The 24,081-nt window shown below is 39.0% G+C and overlaps 1 protein-coding gene across 1 annotated transcript in view; it reads right to left on the bottom strand.

The window, feature by feature from the left end:
- LOC107546063 (collagen alpha-4(VI) chain-like) overlaps window positions 1-24,081 on the bottom strand; it is an 82,860-nt gene that overhangs the window by 20,336 nt on the left and 38,443 nt on the right. Inside the window, exons 17-31 of the mRNA XM_087824617.1 lie at window positions 24,001-24,063; window positions 23,586-23,651; window positions 19,608-19,661; window positions 19,461-19,496; window positions 14,557-14,619; window positions 12,715-12,777; window positions 11,611-11,673; window positions 11,012-11,074; window positions 8,366-8,416; window positions 4,941-4,976; window positions 4,775-4,837; window positions 3,401-3,463; window positions 2,226-2,261; window positions 1,208-1,244; window positions 59-70 (exon numbers count right to left, since the gene is read on the bottom strand). Of these exons, the coding sequence (XP_087680743.1) occupies window positions 59-70; window positions 1,208-1,244; window positions 2,226-2,261; window positions 3,401-3,463; window positions 4,775-4,837; window positions 4,941-4,976; window positions 8,366-8,416; window positions 11,012-11,074; window positions 11,611-11,673; window positions 12,715-12,777; window positions 14,557-14,619; window positions 19,461-19,496; window positions 19,608-19,661; window positions 23,586-23,651; window positions 24,001-24,063 (769 nt within the window). The remainder of the gene's footprint in view (window positions 1-58; window positions 71-1,207; window positions 1,245-2,225; window positions 2,262-3,400; window positions 3,464-4,774; window positions 4,838-4,940; window positions 4,977-8,365; window positions 8,417-11,011; window positions 11,075-11,610; window positions 11,674-12,714; window positions 12,778-14,556; window positions 14,620-19,460; window positions 19,497-19,607; window positions 19,662-23,585; window positions 23,652-24,000; window positions 24,064-24,081) is intronic.

The following is a 24,081-nucleotide window of genomic DNA, read 5'->3' as shown; positions in this document are numbered from 1 at the left end:
TTTCTGCAATGCCTCTAACAAGTGAAGATTTGAATGAAAAAGAAGAAATATTATTTACCTGTTGAACACGCTGGAAGGGAAATTATTTTGGAGAGAAAAGAGGACATTGTTAGTTTACATAAGTAGTAGTGTGTTTTCCATGTGAGTGCTTCAGAATGAGTTCCCCTCTGGGAAATTCAGCAATGGCCTTCTCCAGTCTCTGAATCCTCCCTTCATGTCTTTTGCCCATCTTCATTCTAAAAGAGTTTTTTACATTTATGTTTAGCAAATATGAAATATCTGTATTTGTCTGAATCATTTGATGAAAATTATTGAGTAGCAGCAATTTTATATATTTTGACACGATCAAGTAATGACGTTGGGTCCTTTGCTTGGACCTCTTGCTTATATTACATATATTTTTGTTCTATTTTTTTGTTTGCTTTCCAATGTAAAGAGGTTTTCACTTTTTATATGGCCAACTCTGATATTTTTTTACTTTATGGCCAAGATGATGATGATATTCTTTATGATTTCTAGGAAATAGGATTCCGTAATCTCCCTGAGCAACAACTGGATAGGAATGAATAGAATATGGAAGAGTTAGAGGGATGGGATGATTGTGAAGAAAACCAAGCTCCCAAAGTATGCAATTTGCCAGGTCAGTGTTCTCTCCCTATTGCAAGTAAGTGGAGAAATGTATTAATTATAGGATGCAAATATCCTGGAATACATTGAAGATAGTAAATAAATTATAATCTGAGAATGAAATAATTTAAGATTTGATGATTCATAATTCCATTTTTAAAACATAAATGTAAATAAAATAGGACACATCTCTTATTGAAAGCTCACCATCGATCCCTCCTGTTTAAATGGATGAGATTAAAAGAACAAAACTTCCCTTTGCCTGTTTTGTGATAAGAGGCACCAGGACGCAGACATGCAGGAGAGCGAGGATCACTGCATTTCATGGGGTGCGATGCTGTACAGTGGAATTTTTTTCCACCATTGAGATGACGTGCCTTTTGTGCTTTTCATTTCTAAGAGGAAGATTACTTACCCAAGGGGGGACTGGGCTAAATATATTCATTTACAGGAGCCTTTCATGATGGACAATGGCACCTCCCAAACCTCAGTCAAATCCACAGTGACTTATGTCCCCAGTCCATGATCCATCCCCATTTCACACCACTTGCTCTTTTCGAGCCTCTTTCAAACAACTTACGGCAGTTTTCTCGTGTGAAATCGATGATTTGACAAGGCTGTTAGAAAGATGGAGAAAGAGAGAGAAAAGGAAAAAGAATTTAATTGGAAATATATTCCTCCTCACCCTGGTGACTTAGAAATGTCATATGGATATTATCAGTGCCTGTCTGAAGCTTTTTACACTGCCACAAAAAAACCCAAAAATTATTATAGCAAATAAACCATCCAGCAGTTATATTTCTGGATCCAGTGGATATTTTAAAGTATTTAAAATATTTTACATACAATATAGTGCCCATATTATTAGAGATAAGTAGCTAAGGGAAATTCTTTTTTCTTTTTTTTTATCTACCTCACAAAGCAAAGGAATCAAATATGATTTTGAAGAATTAAATCCAGGAATGTTGGCACAGAAGGCAGAGAAATGCCTTAAATTTTTGGATCTCTCTATTAGCAATTCCTGCTACACCTCTTCAGTCATTTAGAATGACTGCCAAGGCAGGTACTCCGAACACCTCCCTTAGAATTCTGCTTCGTTCCGTTGACCCTTTCCTCTCTGTTTGGTTCTTCCTTCAACCCCATCACTTCTTGCTCCTCAGTTGTCCCCTCTTCCTTTTTCCATCCCCATAGTAGTATGTTTGTACTTAGAAAATAAAAATAAAAAACATCATAACTTTTGAGGTTGTTTTCAGGTGTTCCATGAGACACAAAGGCCAGGACTGTGCTGTGTGTTGGCTTATAAATACTTTATAAGTAATTTTTGAACTTCATAAAAAAGCATATTGCATAGGAGAGTAGCCTCAGTCTTTCCTTTCATCTCAACTAGTATTACTCAAAAACACCCGGATTCCCTCCAGGAATATTATTTCACTCTTTTTATTTGATTTGGTTGTAACATTTCAAAGTCTGTAAATTTAAAGTACTAACAGAATTCGTAAGAGGCAAAACTAAAGAATCTTTATAGATTTCTGTTTTGTCACAGTGGAAAGTTTTGTGTTCTGAAAAGAATAAAGTTAAGAATTAAAATCTTCCCCTACCATAATATCTGCCAAGCCTTTGGGGCCCTTGATGCCCTGGAAAGAACAGAAACAGCTTTAAAATGCAAAATTTTGAGGTCCAATACATTTTATCCTGAGTTGCCAACAGGTTCTGATAAAGTTCACCACAGTTCATGGACCACCTTCTGCCCTTTGCTCCTAGCCCTGGAATTCTGTCTGACCCCTTAAAGAAGGAAGTCAGAGTGACTAGGTGTGTTCCAGACTTTGGAGTCCAGGATGCCCAGGTACATGGTACATAACTTTTAGAAGATCAAGTCATTTTGAGACAAAGCCACAGTTTATGGTAAAATTCAGGAAAAGGCCAGTCAAGATCTCAGGGCCATTCGTAGGCAGTTCTAAAGTAGAACCCAGTCTTCCCCTACCCTTTCTCCTCCAGCCACCCACCACCACCCTATCTCTGCCTGAGACTGAACAAATCTTCCCTGGATCCTTCAGATAGGGTTGCCTTATTTAGACTCTACAAGGTAGTGATCTGCGACCTTGGACAGGTCACTATAATCTCAGCCTTTGTTATCTCATCTGTAAAATGGGCATGGATGGTCCTTGTATTTCTAAGATTTTTGATTCTATAACTTCGTTGTACTTCTGCAGTAAGCCCTATGCTGCAGTGAAACCACCAGGTTCAACCCACAGGTGCCATCCTTCGTGGAACGACAGCTTAGCCTCCTAGGATGAGCCATGGGGCAAAATGACAATAGCCCCAAGTCTTTCCTTTCATATCAAATGACCTTCCAGGGGGTTTAAAAAATATTTGTGGGCTTGCAACATTGTCAGTTCAGTTAAGATTATATAAATGTCCTATTATATTAGGATTTCCCTCTAGTGTTGGCATAAATGTTGTCCATCTTGTTTACATTGATAAACTCTCTCTCCAGTGAGTATTATGTATTGTTTTACATATTTTGACAGGTTCACACATCTCCAGCCATTCCAATATCTTCCCCATCTTCAAGTAAAACATTTATACTGAATAAATATACTCTGTAAGGACTCAAAGCAAATGTGAAGCAAATGTAAAGCAAATTTGGCCCATTCACTAATAGATCCTCATGTGTCCTGAATGTTCATTTCTTCTTAAAGATGCTTCTTATCAAGTCTTTATTCATTTTTACACAAAGGTTGAAAATAAGAGAAAGGAGAAGAGTTCATGTTACCCGTGGTCCTGGAGGGCCTTGGTCACCTGGAGTTCCAACAAATCCTGGAAAGCCAGCATTACCCTAGAAATGACCAACCAAAGGAATAAGCTTTCCCCCTTGCATATGACTTGATTAAAGCCATTACTCTGAGGTATTCAAGTTATCATTATTATCTAAGGTACAGTGAGTCTGCTATAAACCAGTTATTTTATGAACTGTGACCACTGGACTAGAGACTAGAAAGAGAAGGGAGGTCTCTTTATGGGAACCATCTAAAAATCCTACCACATACCTAATTCCAGCCAACACGTAAACACGCACACAAACACATACTTCTAAACAGCCTTAAGGGATGTCTGTCATATGCAGATGAGCCTCCAGGTCATATAATTAAAAGAGTAAATAAAGTATGCATTGAGGGCCTGGCATCAAGAGAAAGAAAAGGCTCCTCCATCACCTTCTGATCTTCAGTGTATGAGAAAAGATATACATGCTAGCCATGGATTCACTGCTCAACTTACAGGTATTTGAACTGACACAGCATTATCAGCATGTAATTTAATGTTTTATCTTTTCTTTTTTCAATTTAAAACCAGAGAGATAAGTTTAGGTGAGCAGGGAAATATTAGCCAGCAGCAAGCCAAGTTAGGCATAGATCAAATTTTTCTTCATGTCCTTGCCAGTATATGAAAATACCAATTATTGAGTACCTAGAAAGTATATATTCTCTTTCCTTTCCTCTTTTCTTCACTGAACACTGGTCCATGTCCTTTTCCCAGAAGACCTTGCTCTCTAAGGTCTATCAGCTAAATGCTACCAAGGTTTTAGATATCCACAGGCCTTCCAAAAAGAGCTGCTAGTGACCATGGCTCTTCAAGATTGAATCTTCAGAACCTGAAGTAGATTTTTCATGGTAGACTCTATAAAGTACAGTGAAAATATGACTCAATGTCCGCCAGGATGGCAGCCACATTCTTGAGAGTGTAGTGCTTAAAAAGCTAAGAGAAAGGTAAGGCTTGGAAGGATCTCAAAGAAACAGCAAAGTTTGCTCTGCAGCTAAAGCAATACCCTTCCAAATGATACCCATGCTTACCAAATACAGAGATGTCTCCAAACCTATTTTATAAAAGGTTAATGTTGCATAACTGAAATTCTAACTTGGATTTTCTGTTGTTATGGTTTGAGCATGCGTTTGCACTCAGAAGGTAGATAAGAGTGGCATTAAGTGGGAAGTGAGGTAGCCCAAGGAAGGCGTGGAATGTGCCTGCCTGGGAAGGACAAGGGCTTCCTGCAAAAAAGTCCATTAACCCAATGGAAATGCGCTCCGATGAGTAGAATGTCCTGAAGTAGGGTGGGCCTTTATAGATCTCAGGAAATTCCTCTGATTCTTACCCTCTTCCCTCTGATTCCTTTTGCCCCCTTCTCTCCTCGGTGGCCCAGGTCACCATCTTCTCCCTTAATAGAATCGAAAGCAAAATCTTGGTATAAAGAAAAATAAGTACAAACAAATGACACATGCTGCATACCAGTTCCCATGCCCTGAAAGATATCTTCTTACTTGTGTGCCAGGATAGCCAGGAAATCCAGATTCACCCTAGTGTCAGAAAGGAGATAAGGCCTTGTTTAAAGTCATGCAATTAAGTTTTTCTTTGGCATTCCCCAGGGGAAAGGAAGAAATTACAACTTTGAGGGGAAAAGACTCAAAACAGGTGCCAAAATAAACAACTATTTCAAAAGCTATCTTGAGCTACTCCGAAGTGGCCATATTTTATTTCTATAATTTATCATGAAACAACTTACAGGTGATTTTTACAGATTCCTCACCCTCCTTGATATATTGTAATAAAACTGCCTTCTTAAGCATCTTGACCTATCAGTTTAAAATAACCAGAGGTCTGATCCAATGAATACCAAGGGAAGGGGCACCAAATTGACTGTTGGGAAGCAGGTCCTCATTGTCAGATCAAAGGCACATTACAAAGCAATTACTCATTCAACAAGTATTTATTTAGCACTTACTATGTGCCAGACACTTCTCTAAGCCCTTGGAATTCAGCAGTGAACAGAACAAAGACCGCTGCTATCATGGAACTTACCTGCTAGTGAGGAAGAGATATATAATACATCAGGAAGACGTAAATGCTATTCCAGAAAGGGGATTAAGGGATGAGGAATGACATGGGTGAATGGGGGGACGGAGTAACTATTTCATATATATAAGGTGGTCAGACAAAGCCTTTTGGTAATGGTGGCATTCGGACAAAGACCAGCATGAATTAAGGAAGCAAGCCAAGCAGATATCTGGCAGAAGCACATTTCAGGCAGAGGGAAGAGAAAGTAAAAAGTCCTGAGGCAAGAGTATGGATGTGTGTCACACTTGAGGAACACTGAAGCAGGATGGGGTTGGGATGGGAGGAACAGTAGGAGATGAAGTCAGAGGGTTCACAGAGTCTTGTAGGCCATGTGAACGGTGAGGTTAATTCTGAATGATATCAGGAGCCATAGCTGGGCTTCAAGTAAAGGAGTGACATGATGTAACTATGTGTTTAAAAGAAGGCGCTGGTTGCTGCATGAAGAACTAACTAGGTGGGGTAAGGATGGAAGCAGAGAGACCAGTTAGGAGGCTACTGCAGTAATCAAAGTGGAAAACCATGTCGGCCTGGCCCAGAGGGTGGCAGGGGTTGTGGTAAGAAGTGATGAAATGCTGGAGATATTTTGAAGGTGCACTCACCATTATTTGTTGATGGGTTAAATGTAGGGGTTTAGAGAAAGAAACTGATTAAAGATGGTGCAAATATCTGTCTTGAGCAACTGGCAGAACAGAGTCTCGCCTTCCGAGACAGGGAAGGCCAGAGGAGGAGCACGTTGTCAGCAGAATCACTTTTGTCTCCCTGGATGTTTGATGATATTAAAGGATTATTGTTGATTCTTAGGTGTGATCATGGTATTGTGGTTATATTTTTAAAGAATATTTTAGAGACGCAATTTGAAATATTTATGCAGTATAATTAATACATGACGTATGATATCTGGGATTTACTTCAAAAAATGGTGGGTAGGTAAGTGGGTGGGAGTAGAAATTAAACAACAAAATTGGTCAAAGGTTTTGCATTGTTTGAGCTAAGTGATGGATCCATGGGAAGAGATATTACTATATGTCTTTTCATTTGTATGTATGTGTTAATTTCTCCACAATAAAAAGTTCACAGACAAAAGAAGAAAAATGTTGTTTTGGAATGTGTCGATTTTAAGGTGCCTATTAGATAAACAAATGGAAACATTTGGAGTTTAAGAAATTCGTCCAAGCTGGAGGAATAAACTGGAGATCACAGGATAGATAGTACTTGATGCCATGGAACTGGATAAGGTCACCTAAGGAGCGAGTGAAGAGGGAGAAAAATATGAGGGTAGAGCCCCGAGTCTCTCAATATTTAGAAGTCAAGAACATGGGTATAGAACTACTCCTTCAAAGCATTGCCAGAGAGAAGTGGGGCAATGAAAGTATGTACTTAAGTGAGGGTTTTGCTTTTGGTTTGGGGGTTTCTTAAATAAGAGATATTCCCACCTCTTTTTGTACTGGAAATGATCTATAGAGAAGGAAGGGTATGGAACAGGTCACTCAAAGAAGAGGAGAGTGAACAGACCAAAAAAAATGTAGTCTGCTGGCCAAGCAGCAGTAAGGGCCAGTTAAAGTGAGACCATGATGTCTTGCCAAGAAAAATCCATGCAAATGTGGAATGAATCCATGTGTTCCACAATGTTATGTGTATCACAATCAGCATAGAGTGCCCTTGTGGTTAGCTCAGGGCTGGTCTGTGGCTCAAAATATGCACATTTGAATTCTACCCAGAATTCCCTGCTATTCAAACTCTTCCCTAGACAAGAAAGACTTAATTTGCCAGGATGGGATTACAATGAACTAGTTTCCACACTCAGCTCTGTCTCTAACTAGCTATGTGACCACAGGCAAGTTACTGTACTTCTCTGAGTTTCCATTTTCTTAGTTGTAAATTACCAAGGCTAAACTGGATGGCCACTGAGGTCCCACATTGTCATCATTCCACAGATATTTACTAAGGGATTGCTATGTTTGGGGTATTTTCCTGCTCAATAAAATGACAGTGGTGCTATCTAGCAGCCTCAGGGAAACAAGAGAATTGCAGAGAAGCCAGCCCCGAGTACTGACATTGTTAAGTAGCTGAGCATAGCTAAACATCCCAGTGATTTATTTCATGAAGCAATAAATGTGACTTGCAAGCTAAGGCATCAGGCACCAACCACAGCTATTGACATTTGATTTGCTCGTCAAGATTCATGTGGCTTCCATCCTTCAAAATCTTTGTCAGTAACCCATTAACTACATGTTAAAATACCAGCTTCTTATAGGAGTGGAAATATTTAAATATACTTATTGAGCACCTACTCTGTGCCAGGCTCTGTTCCAGCAACACAAAAATGAGTAAAGAGCAGTTCTGCTACCAAGTTCACAAACTGGGAGGCAGACAAATATGCAAGGATAAATTATAATATAACCTCAATGGAAAGGGACTACTGTAGAAATATGAACAATGTGTTTTAGGAACGCAGAACATAGGACAACAAATTCTGTCTTCCACAAGAAGTTGAGTTGGTGTTAGAAAATGAATAAAAATTGTCCAAAGGAGGGAGATGGGGAAGGACATCCCAAATAGAGGCGAGAGTGTTTGCAAAGGCAAGGAGTAGAGAAAGAACCTGGCATGCCCAGAGCTGGGGTAGGGATATCTGGTGTAGATAGAAGAAGAGGTAAGGAGTTTGATTTTTAAATAAGGGAGTGACAAATTCAGCTTTTATTTTTTAAGGAGGGAACTCTGGCAGCTACAACACGTCATGAACAGCATGCAAAAACCATTCCTGGCATGCCACTTGAGTAATAACTTTCACCCTAGTAAAACAAAGTCAAAACTGTAGTCTTCAGTTCAAAATACTCTATAAGGTAACTCTCACCTTTGTTCCTTTTCTTCCCGGACGTCCATATCCATCAGGACCAAACATACCCTAAGAAAAGGACACAAGATGAATTGTAGAGTCATCCAGATGAGCACTTGGTTGCTAATATTATCTGAACCCTTGGAAAAATCAGCAGTGGCAGGAGGTGGGGAAGACAAAAGGGGAGGTTTATCCCAGCTTCATAGGATATACACTAGACAGCCTTCAACAGATAAGGAGGGAATAGTGTTTAAAGTTTTTAAAGATAATTATATAAATAAGTGTTTTGTATTCTTGCTCATTTTTAACCGCTTCTTCAGCAAGATTCTGTACCTCAGCAAGACGATACCATGGGTGTAGGAAGCCCAATCACTGTACAAAGCTCTCCTTTAGCAAACCTGCTTTCCTTGCTGGATAAGTAAACAGTGGAAGGAGTTCCACAATTGGTAAATCTCTAGGGATAAAGACAGACTTTGGAGGGAAAGATTGGGATGGAGGTGATGTAGTTTAGTGAATAAGTTTATAGGCAGTAAAGCCAAACAGACCTGAAGTTTCAACACTGGTCGTAGGAGTGACCTTAGGCAAGTTACTCAGCCTCTCTGAGCTTCAGTTTTCTCATCTGTTAAATGGGGATAGTAATATCGTTGATCTATGGTTGGAAGATTAAATGAGACTGTGCATGGGAAGTCCTTAGCACGATGCCGGGCGCAGAGAAAGTACTTGATAAGTGGTCATTATTCTGCTGCTGATGGTGGCAGGAATAGTGATGATGCTGGCCAGGGGGTAGTAATGGTTGTGATGGTTATGATGGTGGCAGTGATATTGGTCGTGATAATGGTGCTGGTGGTAGTGAAGGTAGAGGCGGTGGAAGCAGAGGTGGTGCTGATGACAATAATTATGAAAATGTTAATGATAGTACTGGGATCTTAGCATCTGTACATAGACCCATGAGCTTCCTATAATAAAGAGTGAATTCAGAACCTTTTGGGTGCTTTGTGCTGAATGGACAAAGACTGGACCTAAATCAAGTACATTAACTGAGAATAAATTTTTTTAATTCTAAGCCATTCTTATGGCTAAGGAGGAAAGTTTGAAATATTAGAAAATAAGATAAAGAAGATTGCCGAAGTGAATTATTTGAGGGGGAAGAATGCAAATGAAGTCCATTTGCAGTTACTCCAGCTTCTCTCTGCTGAAGGACATGTGCCTTCAGCATCTACAACCCCAGAGACTCAAACTGTGTATTTTGGGGATGTCCAGCACCCTCCAACATCCCTGAAATGACCCTTTCAAGAAAGGCATTGCTCCCCAGCTTTGTCTGTCCAAAAGAGGTCAATAGGAACAAGCTTTTCAGTATCTTAAATCAGGATATTTTAATAATGTCAAACCGTGCTTTAACTCCATCATCTGAACTGAGTGTAGATGCAAAATAATAATAATAAATAAAATTACATTTCATTTGATAGTAATCTTGTTCTGCTTTTCCCTGGCCATAGTTTAGTTTAAGCTTCTTAGACCTGTTTTTATTTTCTCTCCTTGCTAACAAATGTAATTTCAGTGCTGAGTGTAAAGCAGATGCAGGTCCTTCCTACTGCTGATGAGAGAAATCTCAGAAATCTGAGTTTCAGGAAAGACAACATTACTCTGTTATCATAAAGTTCATTCCAATAAGGTGTTGAATTTAAAGTAGTCACAAAATAATTACTTGCTCTTACGTTCAAAGCAATGACTAAGGTAAAAATGCATAGCCCTGTCTTTGAAAGTGTTATCCGTTGAAGCAAATCTTTTATGATCTTTGGTCTTTAAAGATTATTTCTATGCTCTAGATAATCACATTCTTGCCCTTAAAAGTTTGCACCTTTCCATGGATGCATGGAACAGAAAAACAGATCTCAGTGGGGAGGGAGGTGGAGGGAATGGGAAGAGATTAACCAAAGATCATATATGCATAACTCATAGACACAGACAACAGTGTGGGGATGGCCTGGGGTGGGGCAGGAGTTAGGTGGAAGGGGAGGATAGGGGGGAAATGGGGGACATCTGTAACACAACAATAAAAAGCCATTTTTAAGAAGTTTGCACCTGCCCGGCCGGGCGTGACTCGGAGGTTGAGTGTCCACCTAGGATCCAGGTAATCGGGGTTCAATTCCTGGACAGTGCACATGTTGGTTGTGGGCTCGATCCCCAGTTGGGTGCATGCAGGAGGCAGCCAATCAATGACTCTCTCATCATTGATGTTCCTCTCTCTCTCTCCCTCCCCTTTCCTCTCTCTGAAATCAAGGAAGATACTTTTTTTTAAAAAAAAAGAAGTTTGCACCTCTGATTGGCTGTCTTATTTCCCTGAAAAAATGTTTTATTGAGCACCTCTACTCCTAAAAGGCTCAAATGCTTGTAAAAACCTTTGTCAACCGTAAGAGGCTAACTAGCACTCTCCTCTTCAATAACACGTGAAAAGACAAAATAAACGCAGAGACACCTTTGTATTCTTTATTTATATGGGGAGTTTAAAGATCTTTGACTCTCTAGATTCACAGCAGTCCTAGTGATTATGTCATATTTGTTACCCCGAATATTCATGATGAAAATTAGAATTTTATGTGAGATAAGAACAAATAATAAACAAGAAATTCCATCAGGAGTTCAAAACAGAGAAACCAGACTTACAGGTTGCCCTCTTGGTCCTTGTTGACCCCGTGGGCCTCTTTCCCCTGCAACACCATGCTCTCCCTTTTATAATGAAAGATAAAGATGAAATTAATTTTCTCCTATGAGTTCATACAATTTTATATCATTTTTCTTAGAAATTTTACAGTCACACTTTTCAAGTCCCATTGACATCATCCTACAGTCTAAGATAAATATCTTCCTCTAGACTTTGGTTAAATATAAAGAACTAAAAATATATTTAAATTTTTGGTATTGAAAATTAGCAAAACTGGGTATGCAGCACCAGTTACAGAATTTTATATTGCTAGGGCTTTTTCTAGGTGTGAGTGTGTGAATCTGCATTTATGATGAAGGCATATGTTTATCTATCAATATGTCTTTGTCTACTGATACATGATGCCACCTATTCATCTTTCTATATGTCTATCTATATGTCTTTCCTTCTCTGCACCCATCTATCCAGCTCTAAGGTAATGGACAGTCACTATCATCACCAACCACATCAGAAACTCATGCTGGAAATGATGCCATAAGGAGAGATTCATATAGGAAAACCCAAGTTGCAATCAAGGAAGAGCATATTCTCTGACATTTACCTTCATTCCTCTTGGCCCAGCTTTTCCTTTTGAACCATTTGGCCCTGGAGGCCCAGGATTCCCCTGCAACAAGACCACGACCAAAATCACCTAAAGGGCCACAGCGTTAACTATCTGACTCTTGTTATTATTGATATGGCCTGGAACTGGTAATATGCTCATGAATTACCTTTAATACAATTAATTTTATCCTGCAACATAGAAAATAACATAATATACACATTTAACTTCTGGGCTGGCGGTTAGGTGGGAGAGTAAAGTGTTCTGTGCAAGAGGCCACATCTACCACATACCAAGACTTGAAGGGATTATCTGGCTTCTAGAGGGGAAAACACCATTTGATTAAGAGGTTGGGAAGATAAATGCCTGGACTTTTACCCTTCCCAAATGGAAAATATTATCAAACAGGAATGAAAGTAACACAATCAGTTATGGGGCTAGAATTTTCCCAACCAAGAAAGAATGAGGACAGGACTAGGGCTTGGGCCCTCTGAAGCTGCTATTTAAAATCTCCAGATACTCTTATCCCTGACTTAAGTCATGCTGCTCAGGTTTAAGGTATTCAAATACTCCCTTCCTTAGGAAGCCGCTCCAATCATCTGCCTCAATCTGGTCGGAACCTTCTGCGGACCCCCGGGATATTGGATGGGTTGTGGAACAGGCACTAGAAAGACCCAAGTTAGAGGCCAGTTCAGCCTCTTACTACCCAGATGACTAGTAATTTAATCCCTTTGAGCCTCAGTTTCCTCTTCTAGAAAACTGGAATAGTAATGTTCTTTACATGTTTGTGAGGAGTAAATTAACCACTTATTCCCCTTTATACTATGTTTTCTTGCACCATAGGTAAGTAGGAATTTATGTTACACACCCCTGAGGCTCAAACCCAATCTCATTGATCCCACAATATACTTAGAATAGAAAGGGGCACATACCTGATGATCAATGGCCCCTACATCAAATTAGCTATTTCTAGAAATCCCTGATACCCACAGATCCCAGAACAAACAGTGTGGCTTTATGTTATCTGCCCAGGAACACTCAGGTGTATGAACTGGCCATTGTTAATGAGCAGCTGTGTCGCAACGTTTAGTTTTCTAAACCTACCTGAGCACCCATTGAGCCCTTTTGTCCAAAAATTCCTGGTGGTCCTTGCCTTCCTCTTAGTCCCTGGTCCAAAGATAAATTAAAATTCAAGCAATTTTTACAGAGCTACATAATTTTTCCCCATGTAACCATAAAATCATCTTGGATGCTGAAGGAAGTACAGATTAAGGTGTCCTGACCCATCACTATCTCATTTATTACACTTTAATCAAGGAGCACCTGCACCCTGGAGCACCCCCTGTACTCTCACTCCAAACTCATTCCATCTGAAGCACAGGGTGAGTCCTCAGCATCTATATTTTTAACCATCTCTCCAGTTGAAGCTGATGAGTACTAAAGTTTGAGAACATCGCTTTTATATTTCAATTCACCCAACTAATTTTAAATCTTAAAAGGGAATGAGAGAAGCTGTAAGGATAGTGATTGCCTTTGAAAAATGAACCTTCTCCTTATATATACAAGGGTTAAACAAGAAATTACGTTCTGACTTTATCAAGAACCAAAAATACACTTACGTGACCTAATCTCACTGGGCACATTGCTGGGGAGTTGCTTGTTTTCTCCCCAATCTATCTTACTTTCCTGATTTCTGACACTTTAATTTTTTCCAGCTTTTCTGAGAAATGCTTTCCTATTGGAAGCATTGATCATGGCTTCTATGCTCCTGCGTGAGGTATTGAATCGCCTCTGTGGGTATTGAATCATACACACGTGCCAGTGGGAAGTGAGAATGAAGCAGAGGCTTTATTGATTACCTTGCTCCTGGCTCACCACAGGCCCCGCTCCCCTTGCACTCAGCAGTAGAATAAAGGAGGAAGCCAGGAAACAGCAATAGCAGGAGGTCCAAATTTGAATTAAGCCAGTGATCAAAAGGAAAGGTGAAAATGCATCTCTGCATTGTTTCCCCCTGAGTTCAGACACTATTTTCTATCATAAGGTAAATATAATCCGTAATTACACGTTGATTATCCACTTCTTTCTTTAGCATCTTTGTCAAGTGGAAAAACAGCAGAGACCTTCTCAAATTATCTTCTGACACTCAGAGGATCTTTGAAGTTAAGGATAGTGATTCCATGTGTTAGCAAAATCTGTTGTGTTAAAGCTCTTCCACTTGAGAATACTTTGAAACAACTCGACTTTTCAAAGAAAGATGCAGAGGGTCTTCCAGGAGTGTTTACAGAAAGACAGATTTGGGTTACGCTTAGAAGATTCCAGAAGAACCGAGGGGAAGTTTAAATTTCCAGTTATCACAGCATTCTTTACAACAGCCCACTAGACTGAACTCCTTCAGGGCAAGCTCCTTGCCTTAAAGGTCTGAATGTCCCCAGACTATTAGCAAAATGCCTTGTGTATAATAGATACTTCATAAACAAGTTGCTGATTTTCCCTTCCAAATTGAGTACAATTTTAATGAATTAAATATAATTTGATTAATTTGAACAGGCAATAATTAAGAGCATAGACTTATGACTATACTGCCCGAGTCTGAATCCCATCTTTATCACTTACTAGCTGTGTGAGCTTGGCCAATTTACCTAACTTCTTTATCCCTCCTCCTCCATTTCTCCCCTGTAATATGGGGAATAATAAACCCCCCATGGAAGGATTTAATGAGTTAATACAAGAGCTTAGGGCCATATCTAGGACATAGTAAGAGCTCAATAAATATTAGCTATTGGGATTTAACCTGCTCAGAAGAAGGCCTATATAATTTGTTTCGAGAGGCCCTGGAAGGGAAGTATCCAAGGCCATTCTGATATATGTGAAATCCATATCAAAGGATCTAAGTTAAATTTTTAAAGAAATATCCTTTAGCACTAGAAACAAGTTCACTGATACAACCTGTGAGCCTGGATACCCAAGTTCTCCATGGTAACCGAGTTCACCGGATTCTCCACGAACACCCTGTCAGAAGGAACAAGGTTTAGTGAGTTCACCAGGCATCTTCAGTGTTCCTAGCAAAGACAGCCTTCCCTGCAAGATGTCACTGGAAGGCCACAAGAGAAAGACAAGAGATTTCACTGTCTGCGCTCAGTCCTTCTAGGATGTAGAGTTGGGGAGGAGTGGAAGAGTTGGGAAAATGGAAGACCAGGTTCTTATTCTTCCCCAGTCTTTGCACATCTCCTTCCAATGTCTCAGCTATTGATGGAAGCAAAAATACTTTGTTTAAATTACTCAGATTCCCATTTTACATAACAGCTGGTCACTAAAAGCCCATCCATTCCTTGTGGGCTAAATGCTGACCAGTGTTAAGGACCCTTATGCCATCTGAGGAAACGCAGCATGTTGAACACAGCAACAGGTGTGATATTCTGGAACAAACGCCCATAAAGCACACCGTGAATGAGCAGAAAACTGGATTTAAAACCCTATAGGTTTTTAGAGCATTAACCTAGTTATCCAGGCAAAGGGTGAGCTGTTAAAATGATTCATCTGATAACTGATTTAATTTCTCCCTCAAATTAGTATTTTCAGTTCTACAGAGAAGATACATTTTCCAAGATTGAGGATAATGCCCATTTTGTGAATTCTTCTGCCTTCTTTCTCATGTTGACTAGGCTACTGATTGATTATTCATAGATCTGCAGAGAGAGGAAAATCTTAAACTCAGAATTAATCGATATGTGGATCAATTACATGTGCTTAAGTTTTTAAAACTATTCAGATAAATGGGGAGCACTTCTATTAATCATTACTATTATAATACTCTCCTCTTCAAGAGTTGGTTTACAGATATAAAAATATGAACCAAGTTTCAAAAGGCATGCAACTAGAAATTTTGAAAAAGGTTGTGAAATGTTACCTAATTTGCATATTACATCAGTGACGTTCATAATGCAACACTTCTAAAACAACATGGCTCTATATGGCAAAGCTCAGGCTCTTATAATTCCATGTCTAAACATTTATATTAGGAAATCATTTCAGGAAAGCAAAGGCAAGAACAAAACAAAAAAATTTAAAATGCAGGTTTTCTTTACATCACTACATGATATGGAACAAAACAGAAATTACCTAAAGGCTTAGTATATCGTTCTCTAACAGAGTGAGATATAATGTATTAAAATGATAAGAGAGCCCTGCCGGGCGTGGCTCAGCGGTTGAGCATCGACCTAGGCATCCAGGCTATCAGGTTTGATTCCTGGTCAGGGCACATGCCCAGGTTGTGGGCTTGATCAATGATTCTCTCATCATTAATGTTTCTATCTCTCTCTTCCTCTCCTTTTCTCTCTCTGAAATCAATAAAGATATATTAAAAAAGAAAAAAAAGAAAGAAAAAGAAAATGATCATAGAAAGATTTGGAGACATAGAAAAGCAGAATATAAAATAGTATATATATTATGATAACCCCCTTATTATTTATGCAAGTAAAGGAAACACAAACATAAAAATAATTGCAGGAGGGTGGTAGGTTTTTGAACATTTAAAAATCAATGACAGTCTTAAATTTATCATAATTAACAAATTAAACTTTTCCCTTATTGCCAAAATACAATCTTTCCCATAAATAAAATCTCATTTAGAATTCCATTTTACTAGGCATCTTACAAAAACCAGAATGTCTAATTTTATAGACAGTAATGAGCCATCTTTTCTCAACGTCCAAGGAATGTTGTAATTTAGAGTTCAGCACCTCTGTAAGCTATATTCTTCGAATAGCTTTGGCTGATCTTAAGCAAGTTACAGTCTCAAAAACATAAATGAGTCTGTTTGACCAATGCTCCAACACTGGGTTATCTAGCAAACTACTGACATGTTGAATAAACTCAGTTCATCCTGAAGTCTACAAATCTCTTTTTTTTTTTTAAAGAAAATCAAAGCTTCAATGGGAAAGAGCAAACAACTATAGGGATTCCTCAAGATAACAATGTACTAAAGGGAGAAGCTTCCTATTAGAGACAGCAGTCTGCACACATTTTCCTCTGCTTCCAAAAGAAGAGGTTGCTGTTCCAAAATTGGTCCCAATAGGAAAACAGTACAGAGGCCCAGCTGAAAATCAGTCCTGATTAGAGCAATAGGGCAGAGGGCCCAGGAAGGAGCAAACCTCACATATTGGAATGTATTAGGAGGTTATTAGTTCTGTGAAAGAGCTTTATGATTAACTAGTAATATGTTCATAGGACACAAAGCAAATGGGAGAAAGGGTGACTCAGGAAAACACAAGTTATATAGCTGTAAATAATATTTACCTTTATGTCATCAGGTGAACAATGAACTGAATTGATCAAAAGTAGAGAAAATAATTTTATTGCAAGAATGAGCTGAGGGAAAGTGTATGGAGAGGGAGATGGGCAGGTTAAGAAAAACCTTTACCCTCCACAGTAGGAAATCAAGCAAAACAAAACAGAAACAGACCCACAGAGACAGAGAACAAACTGACTGCTGCCAGAGGGGGTGTAGGGAGATGGGTGGAAAAGGTGATGTAAAACTATTTTTAAAAAGAAAGAAAAGAAAACCTAATACTTAACTACCAGAGAAACTGAAATAGTTCTTTCTACTCCACTCCTTAAAACTCAAGTAAATTGCCTTTTAGAACCAATCTTGTATCAAGCAAGGTTGACCAAATAAAAGTGCAGGAAAAACCCTTCAGAAGGCTCCGTCAACAACAAATTACAGGTTCACAATACATTATAATTGAAAGAGCATCCTGAATAAGAATCTGGGTTAGAAACGGACTCACAGCCGTACACTGAAAACCCAATGCATTTATTTTAGAGTATATTTATCATAACAGTCAATTTATTTGAGTTCAAAGACAGAGAATTAGAGAAAGGGGGTTAGAAAAACAAAATTTTATTTACTCTTGAATATAAACAACTTCAAGGGCTTACAGAATCCTTGGTCAGGGTCTAGCTATGAAAATAAAATAGAATATTCCACAAGTGAACACATAGTAAGAGCCTGGAGGGGAACATATTCTGATTCAGGAACACACCGTGTAAATCAGGATCTAAATTCCAGTCAACAGAGGACAAAACAAAATTAGAAAGAAAGAAATCAATAGGGAAACATCCAAAACTGAAAACCAAGAAATAGCAAAGTGAACATGTCATTTAGGAAAAAAAGGCAGCCCAGACAGTGTGGCTCAGTGGTTGAGGGCCGACCTATGATCCAGGAGGTCACAGTTCAATTCCCGGTCAGGGCACGTACCCAGGTTGAGGGCTGGATCCCCAGTAGGGGGTGTGCAGGAGGCGGCCGATCAATGGCTGTCTCTCATCATTGATGTTCCTATCTCTCTCCCTCTCTCTCCCTTCCTCTCTCAGAAATCAATTAAAAAAAAAAAGAATTTAAAACAGAAAAGGCAATAGTATTGGAAGGGAAAATCCAAAGACTTGAAAGTGAGTGTTCCTGAAGATCTGGGAGTCAGGAACAAAGGGGAAGAACGGACAGGGAAATCGTTTTCATTATAAGCCTGAGAGTGCAAGTTGACTTTAAATTTATGCACAGGCATGGCTCTGATTTAAATTAAATTAAAAAAAAAAAAAAGGACAGGAGGTGGAGTAACACAGGAAATCAAAAATAACCAAGACCCAACTGAGCAGAGGACACACTGCTAAAGGATGTTTAGGTAAACTGCACATAGCATCATAAGAGAATTAAATAATTCAAGAGTAGGAAATTCATTACACTGCCAAGAGCCACTAAATTTTCTCCAAAACTTAGCATGGTTGATTGTAGTCTATTTCTTTTTGCTTTTGGGGGATAAAAACAATGGGATAAAATGATATTTCAAGACATTATTTATTTCACAAGTGTTAAAATTTAATCAATAGCACAAAGATTATCTAAGAACTTAATTCGAATCCTAACGTCGTTTAAAAGAAATAATATTTTAGTTGGTGTCAACAAACCTTGTTTGGATATCTGAGAGCTGGAATTTCTCAATATCCATGCTTTTTTCAACATTTTTGGTTTGAAGACATATGAATCTCATTTTCCATTTGTACCTAGGTCGTTACCCAACACACACACACCCAGATTCACCCATTCCCAGGCGCAGAGATGACATAAGTCAGTCTCTGACTTCTTCATCCTTAAATCATGAGAATACTAGAAAAAATAATACCAGCATAATCTGACCAGACTAGGCTAAAGATAAGTCTGCACAATGAACTTAACTCTTATTTCCAAGAGCATTCTGATCTTTGGATTTGAATCCTGTCACCACCAATTATTAGCTGTGTGGCTTCTGACAAGTAACTTCACTTTGCTAAACCTGTATTTCCTCTTTTATCCATATAAAGTAACCAGTGATGCTTATAACTCCTAGGGCTGTAGAAAGGTTTACATGAGATAATATAAATAAAGGTCTAACATGGCGACTGGAGGCAGATAAATGTTTAGCAAAATACAATTTCCACAGATATCCCCCCATCCCACCCTCAAATCACATCATTCCCCCTTTGAAAAAAGTAAAACTCAGTATTTTCCCCTTCAATTAGTGACTGTGAGATTCCCTTATGCACCCATAGGAAGTCTCTTTAAATGGAAAAATCATTATTTCAGAGGTAAAAGGTATTACCTAAAGTATTAGCTTCTTTTCAATCTAAATGAAATATTCTAGCAGGCTGAAGAGGGAGCAGAGAGGAACCACATAAACTTTCCCTTCTTCATGGAGAGGATGTGGTCCCCATGGAAGTTTCCCAGTGATCCTTGTGCAACCCCAGCCAGCCCAACCAGCACTCCCCTTGACCTCAGACAGAACTACTTAACGTGCCACAGATGTGGAACAAGAAGCACTGACCTTCGATCCTGGCAGACCTTGTCTTCCCCTTGACCCCTAAGAATAGAAAGGAAACAAAGATCTTAGAGAAGAAAACAGCCAACTTTCACCCCGGCCAATCTCACTCTTCCACAAAAGCAGGTGAAATACATTAGCAGTTATACCTACCTGAGGGCCAACATTTCCGGTTTCCCCCCGAGGGCCTTCGTAACCAGAACTTCCCTGAAAAGTAAAAGGTAAAGGGACGATCAGCTTAGTTGTCTATATACTTTTGCACAGTATTGGACACAGGCTGTCCAATACAGAAGCCAGTAGCCATGGGTGGCTATTAAGTTTAAATTAAATTAATTTAAATTCAAATTTTAGTTCCTCAGTTACACTAGGCACATTTCAAGTTTTCAATAACTCCATGTGGCTAGTGGCTACCGCATAGGACAGCACAGATATAGAATATTTCCATGATCTCAGAAAGTTCTATTGGTCAACACTCCTTTAGAGTGCTGATTTAATTTGGGTGCTTAAAAATATTCATGTTGTAAGCATCTTTCCCCAAAGGCTGTTCATTTGACAACACCTCAGGGTTCACCATGTTGGGACAGTAATCATACATATTCTCCAACAAGCCATGCTTAATATTTGAGAAATACCAGCATTTCCCTTCCTAGCTGCATTCTACAGGGTACAAAGTGGCAGACAGAAACAGAAGGTAGGAGAGTTGTCTCTGCACAGGTGGAGTGATCAATACATACAGATGATGACCGAGGGAGAGGTCACACACAGTCACAATGGGCAAACCGTCCAGAGCTCTCAACTTCTTTAAGGTCAGAAGTGGGGAAATGTGTGGTGTCCAGAGAAAGAATGAGTTTATCTTTCAAGAGAAATGGAAATGACCTGATCCCAAATAGGGATATATTAAGACTTATTCAGCGAAGTTGCATGCTACCTCAGTAAGAAGGCGTAAATTAGGAGAGAATGTGGAATGCAGAAACAAAAACATTTTGTGCAAAGTGTCCTTCCAACTGTCATTTATAATAGATTAAATTCTGAAATAATATATATATTCCACAATATGAAGGAACTGATAATTCAATTATGGTAGAAACGCTTATTGAAATAGTATGCAACAATTAAAAATTATCTTTATCAAAACTTTATAAAGTAGAAAAATAGTGCTATAATGTTGTTCTTTTCAAGTATGTTAAATTCTGTGGCAGAATAATTTATCCCAAATATTGAGGAAGACAAAATGATGATTCCTCGTCTTCTTTTCTTTTTTAAAAATATATCTTTATTGATTTCAGAGAGAGGGAGAGGGAGAGAGACAGAGACATCAATGATGAGTCATTGATCGGCTGCCTCCTGCATGCCCCCCACTGGGGATTGAGCCCACAAACCCGGGCATATGCCCTGACTGGGAACCGAATCCCCATCTCCTGGATCCTCGGTCGATGCTCAACTACTGAGCCACACCAGCCTGCTGATTCCTCATTTTTTTTATATTACACTAGAACATTTTTTAATAAGCCCTTGAGATCCTCATATAGCTTTCTCAGGGAGAGTATCTGCCATTAAAAAGTTAGGAAAGTTCTGTAAAGTGATGGTTTTCTTGGTTACTGGAACTGTTGATTTTTTTTTTTTTTTTTACATTTTATATTTCTGTATTCCAAAATTCCTGTTGTCAGTATTACTTTTATAATGGGAATTTTTTTTAAAAAAGTAGTTCATATCAGGGAGAATGCTTTAGATATAGCACTCTCACAATTGATCTAGATATAATAAAGATTCTTTCTTAAAATGTTTACCATTTTCTCATTTCAATAGTCAACAGGTTTTGTTTTTTGTGTTTTTTTGTGGGTTTTTCAGCCAACTTAATAAAGGAATTATTTGGGCCGATGCAGGAACCACCGGGTAAAAGAATGTTGGAAAACAAAAAATTTACACTCAGACTATTATTGCCCAGATTACTTCATCATTAGAAAGAGAGGGAAAGTATGTTCACAATAGATTAATCTGGTGAACATCATCATAATCAAGTGACCAAATTAATCTATTGATAATGAGACAGACTGATGTAGTTGTCCCTCCTGGTGACTGAGAAGGGTACAACAGGTCTCAATCTCCTGCCAAAAATGTTTAACCTGAATCTAGTCAGGAGGAAACAATCAAACAAATCCTAATTGAGAGGTGTTTAGCAGGTTAACTAGTCTGGAATGTCAATGTTATATAAACAAACAAACAACTGGACAAAGGTTGTGACTAAAGGACATTCTCAGGCTGCCAAGCCCAAGGACCACCTGAGGATGGCACTGTGGAAAGAAAGGGCCTGAGTCCCTGGTGACACTAGGTTATGATGGCATCGATGAGCTACTGTACCAAACCTGGAATCACCTATCCCTGGATTATCAAACATGTTTATTAGCTAAATGCTGCCAGTCAGGTTTTCTGTCACTTGTATATTAAAAAACATAAATAAAAATCAGCATTCTTAACTGATGTATGTTGTCTGATTGCTTTCCAAAAAGGTTGTATTGGTTTTCATTTTCCCCAGAAGTGCTAAAGCATGACTGGTTTTTTAATTCCTTCCCCAATACCAGGTTTCTCAATTTGGTTTGAAAGACTGCATCATCAGGGCACTTTCTCCATACAAATTGCTACACCTAATCTGCTGTTCGTTTGGACTCAAAACTAATACTAATGAAAGAGTGCCCCCTAGAGGGCTATCTTCTCAGTTCTTAGAGCACTGTCTTTAACCTCATTATGGGAATAGAAACCATGGCAAACACAAATGCAAAACGACATGGCACTGCCTCAGAGGATTACAATTTTTGTTTGCATGCACAATTCAGGGATCTGAACTTCAAGGTTAACCCTTAGCTAAAGTCAGTGATGGAGACCTCGGAAAGCTGTGAGCATGAGGCTCTTCCCATGGCTGTGCAGACTGAGTTCCTTCCCAGCTGTAAAACCATGAGCATATGCGGACATGAGCTTTCTTCCCATGATAACCACTGACTGATGGAAACTTTGAAATGGCTTCTCTAATCTTCCCACCCTGCAGATAATGAAACTGAGGCCCACATGATTTGAGGGTTACTGCTCTGCTGTTCTCTTACCTCAATTCCATAGCTGAATGGGTTATTATTATTTAGTGGATATTCACAGGGCTTTCTAACCTCAACTCACCAAAGAGAACCCTCTCAGTGGAGTTTGTCCAAAATAACTGTAATTAACAACAGAACGAGAAAATCTTGCAGCAAGTCTAACAGTTTTCTCCCATAGCCACATAATAATAATCTCGTTACCAGCTGTATTTTATTCAGGACCTAGACACATATAAAAAGGATGTGAACTAGCCACAATCCAGGGAAGAGAACTGATGTACTAAGGTTCTGTCAAAGGATACAGATTTGAGTTCAAAGCAAGCAGAGGTTGCTCTACAGCTGTAAACATGTTGGCATGCAGACCTCATTCCTGGAAACTGGGAATGATGAGATGTTAGGACAGACACACTTGGGTTATTTTAGTCATTTTTCAGAGTCATGCATTTTAATGTCTAGAATATAAAAATCTAAAAATGGCTTCCAACAAGTTAGCGTCTGTCGAGTTAACAAGTCTTTTCCTCCTGTGATGTCTTCTGTCACGTTGCTGCTAGTCTTTGGAACTAAACAAGGATCCTATCTTTAAAAACGGCTAGTCCCCGATACACATCCATCAAAATTGGCAGTGATGGAAAACAAACCAGCAGTACAATGACCCTGAGCATCATTAAAATCAATACATCATTATAAAACTGGAGGATTTTAAAGCTGGAAAGATCTTGGGGATCACTGAGTCTTATTCTTTCATTTTGGACATGAAGAAACCAAGGACAAAGGAGGTAAAGTAACATGTATTAATAGTGTTGTGGAAGATAATATTTCTATACACACACACACACACACACACACACACACCTACCTATAAGACATGGATGCAAGGACAAATATATTAGTGGGGGTTAATATTCAGAGCTTCTGTCTCCATGACAATGGCATCCCACAGGTTTGCTGTCTTGTTTTTTATGCTGATCCAACCAGAATGCAAAGTCTTCTGCACCACCTAGTATCCTTTACCATGTGTACCAGTATCCCCAATCAGAGACCATCCTACCTGATGTCCATGCCTTCCTTTTTCTCCCTTAGGGCCTTGGATGTAACTATCAATTCCAGGATCCCCCTGAGAAAATAAAAGGTTGCTTACTTCAAATGGATAGGAAAGACAGAAAAAAAAAATTATAGGAAGCAGGATCTTTTTTTAAAAGAAGGCACCAAAGTAGACCCTTTTAATTGTCTAGCCCTACCCAATAATCCCAAATATGCAATGCAATTAAAATACCAAACTCTTTAAGAACGCAAAAGTTCTATAAGATGTGTTTTTTCTCAAATCTCTTATTTTTTTACAATGCCAAGATAGGTTGAATGATGACTCATTAATGAATAATTAATTGCTCTCTACCTTTGTGCTCAAGCAAATAGTTTGCAAGTCCCTGGATTAAAGCCACAGAAACCCATTAACCACCACTCACAGGATCTCCTCTTAACCCAGGCTCTCCACGTTCTCCAGGTTGCCCAGGGGGTCCTGTCAAGCCCTTAAATCACAAAGAAAG

The sequence above is a fragment of the Miniopterus natalensis genome, chromosome 15 (assembly GCF_054644295.1).
Source record: "Miniopterus natalensis isolate mMinNat1 chromosome 15, mMinNat1.hap1, whole genome shotgun sequence".
NCBI classification, from domain to species: domain Eukaryota; kingdom Metazoa; phylum Chordata; class Mammalia; order Chiroptera; family Miniopteridae; genus Miniopterus; species Miniopterus natalensis.
The sequence above is the reverse complement of the archived record's forward strand: the minus strand, read 5'-3'. Positions and strand labels throughout refer to the sequence as shown.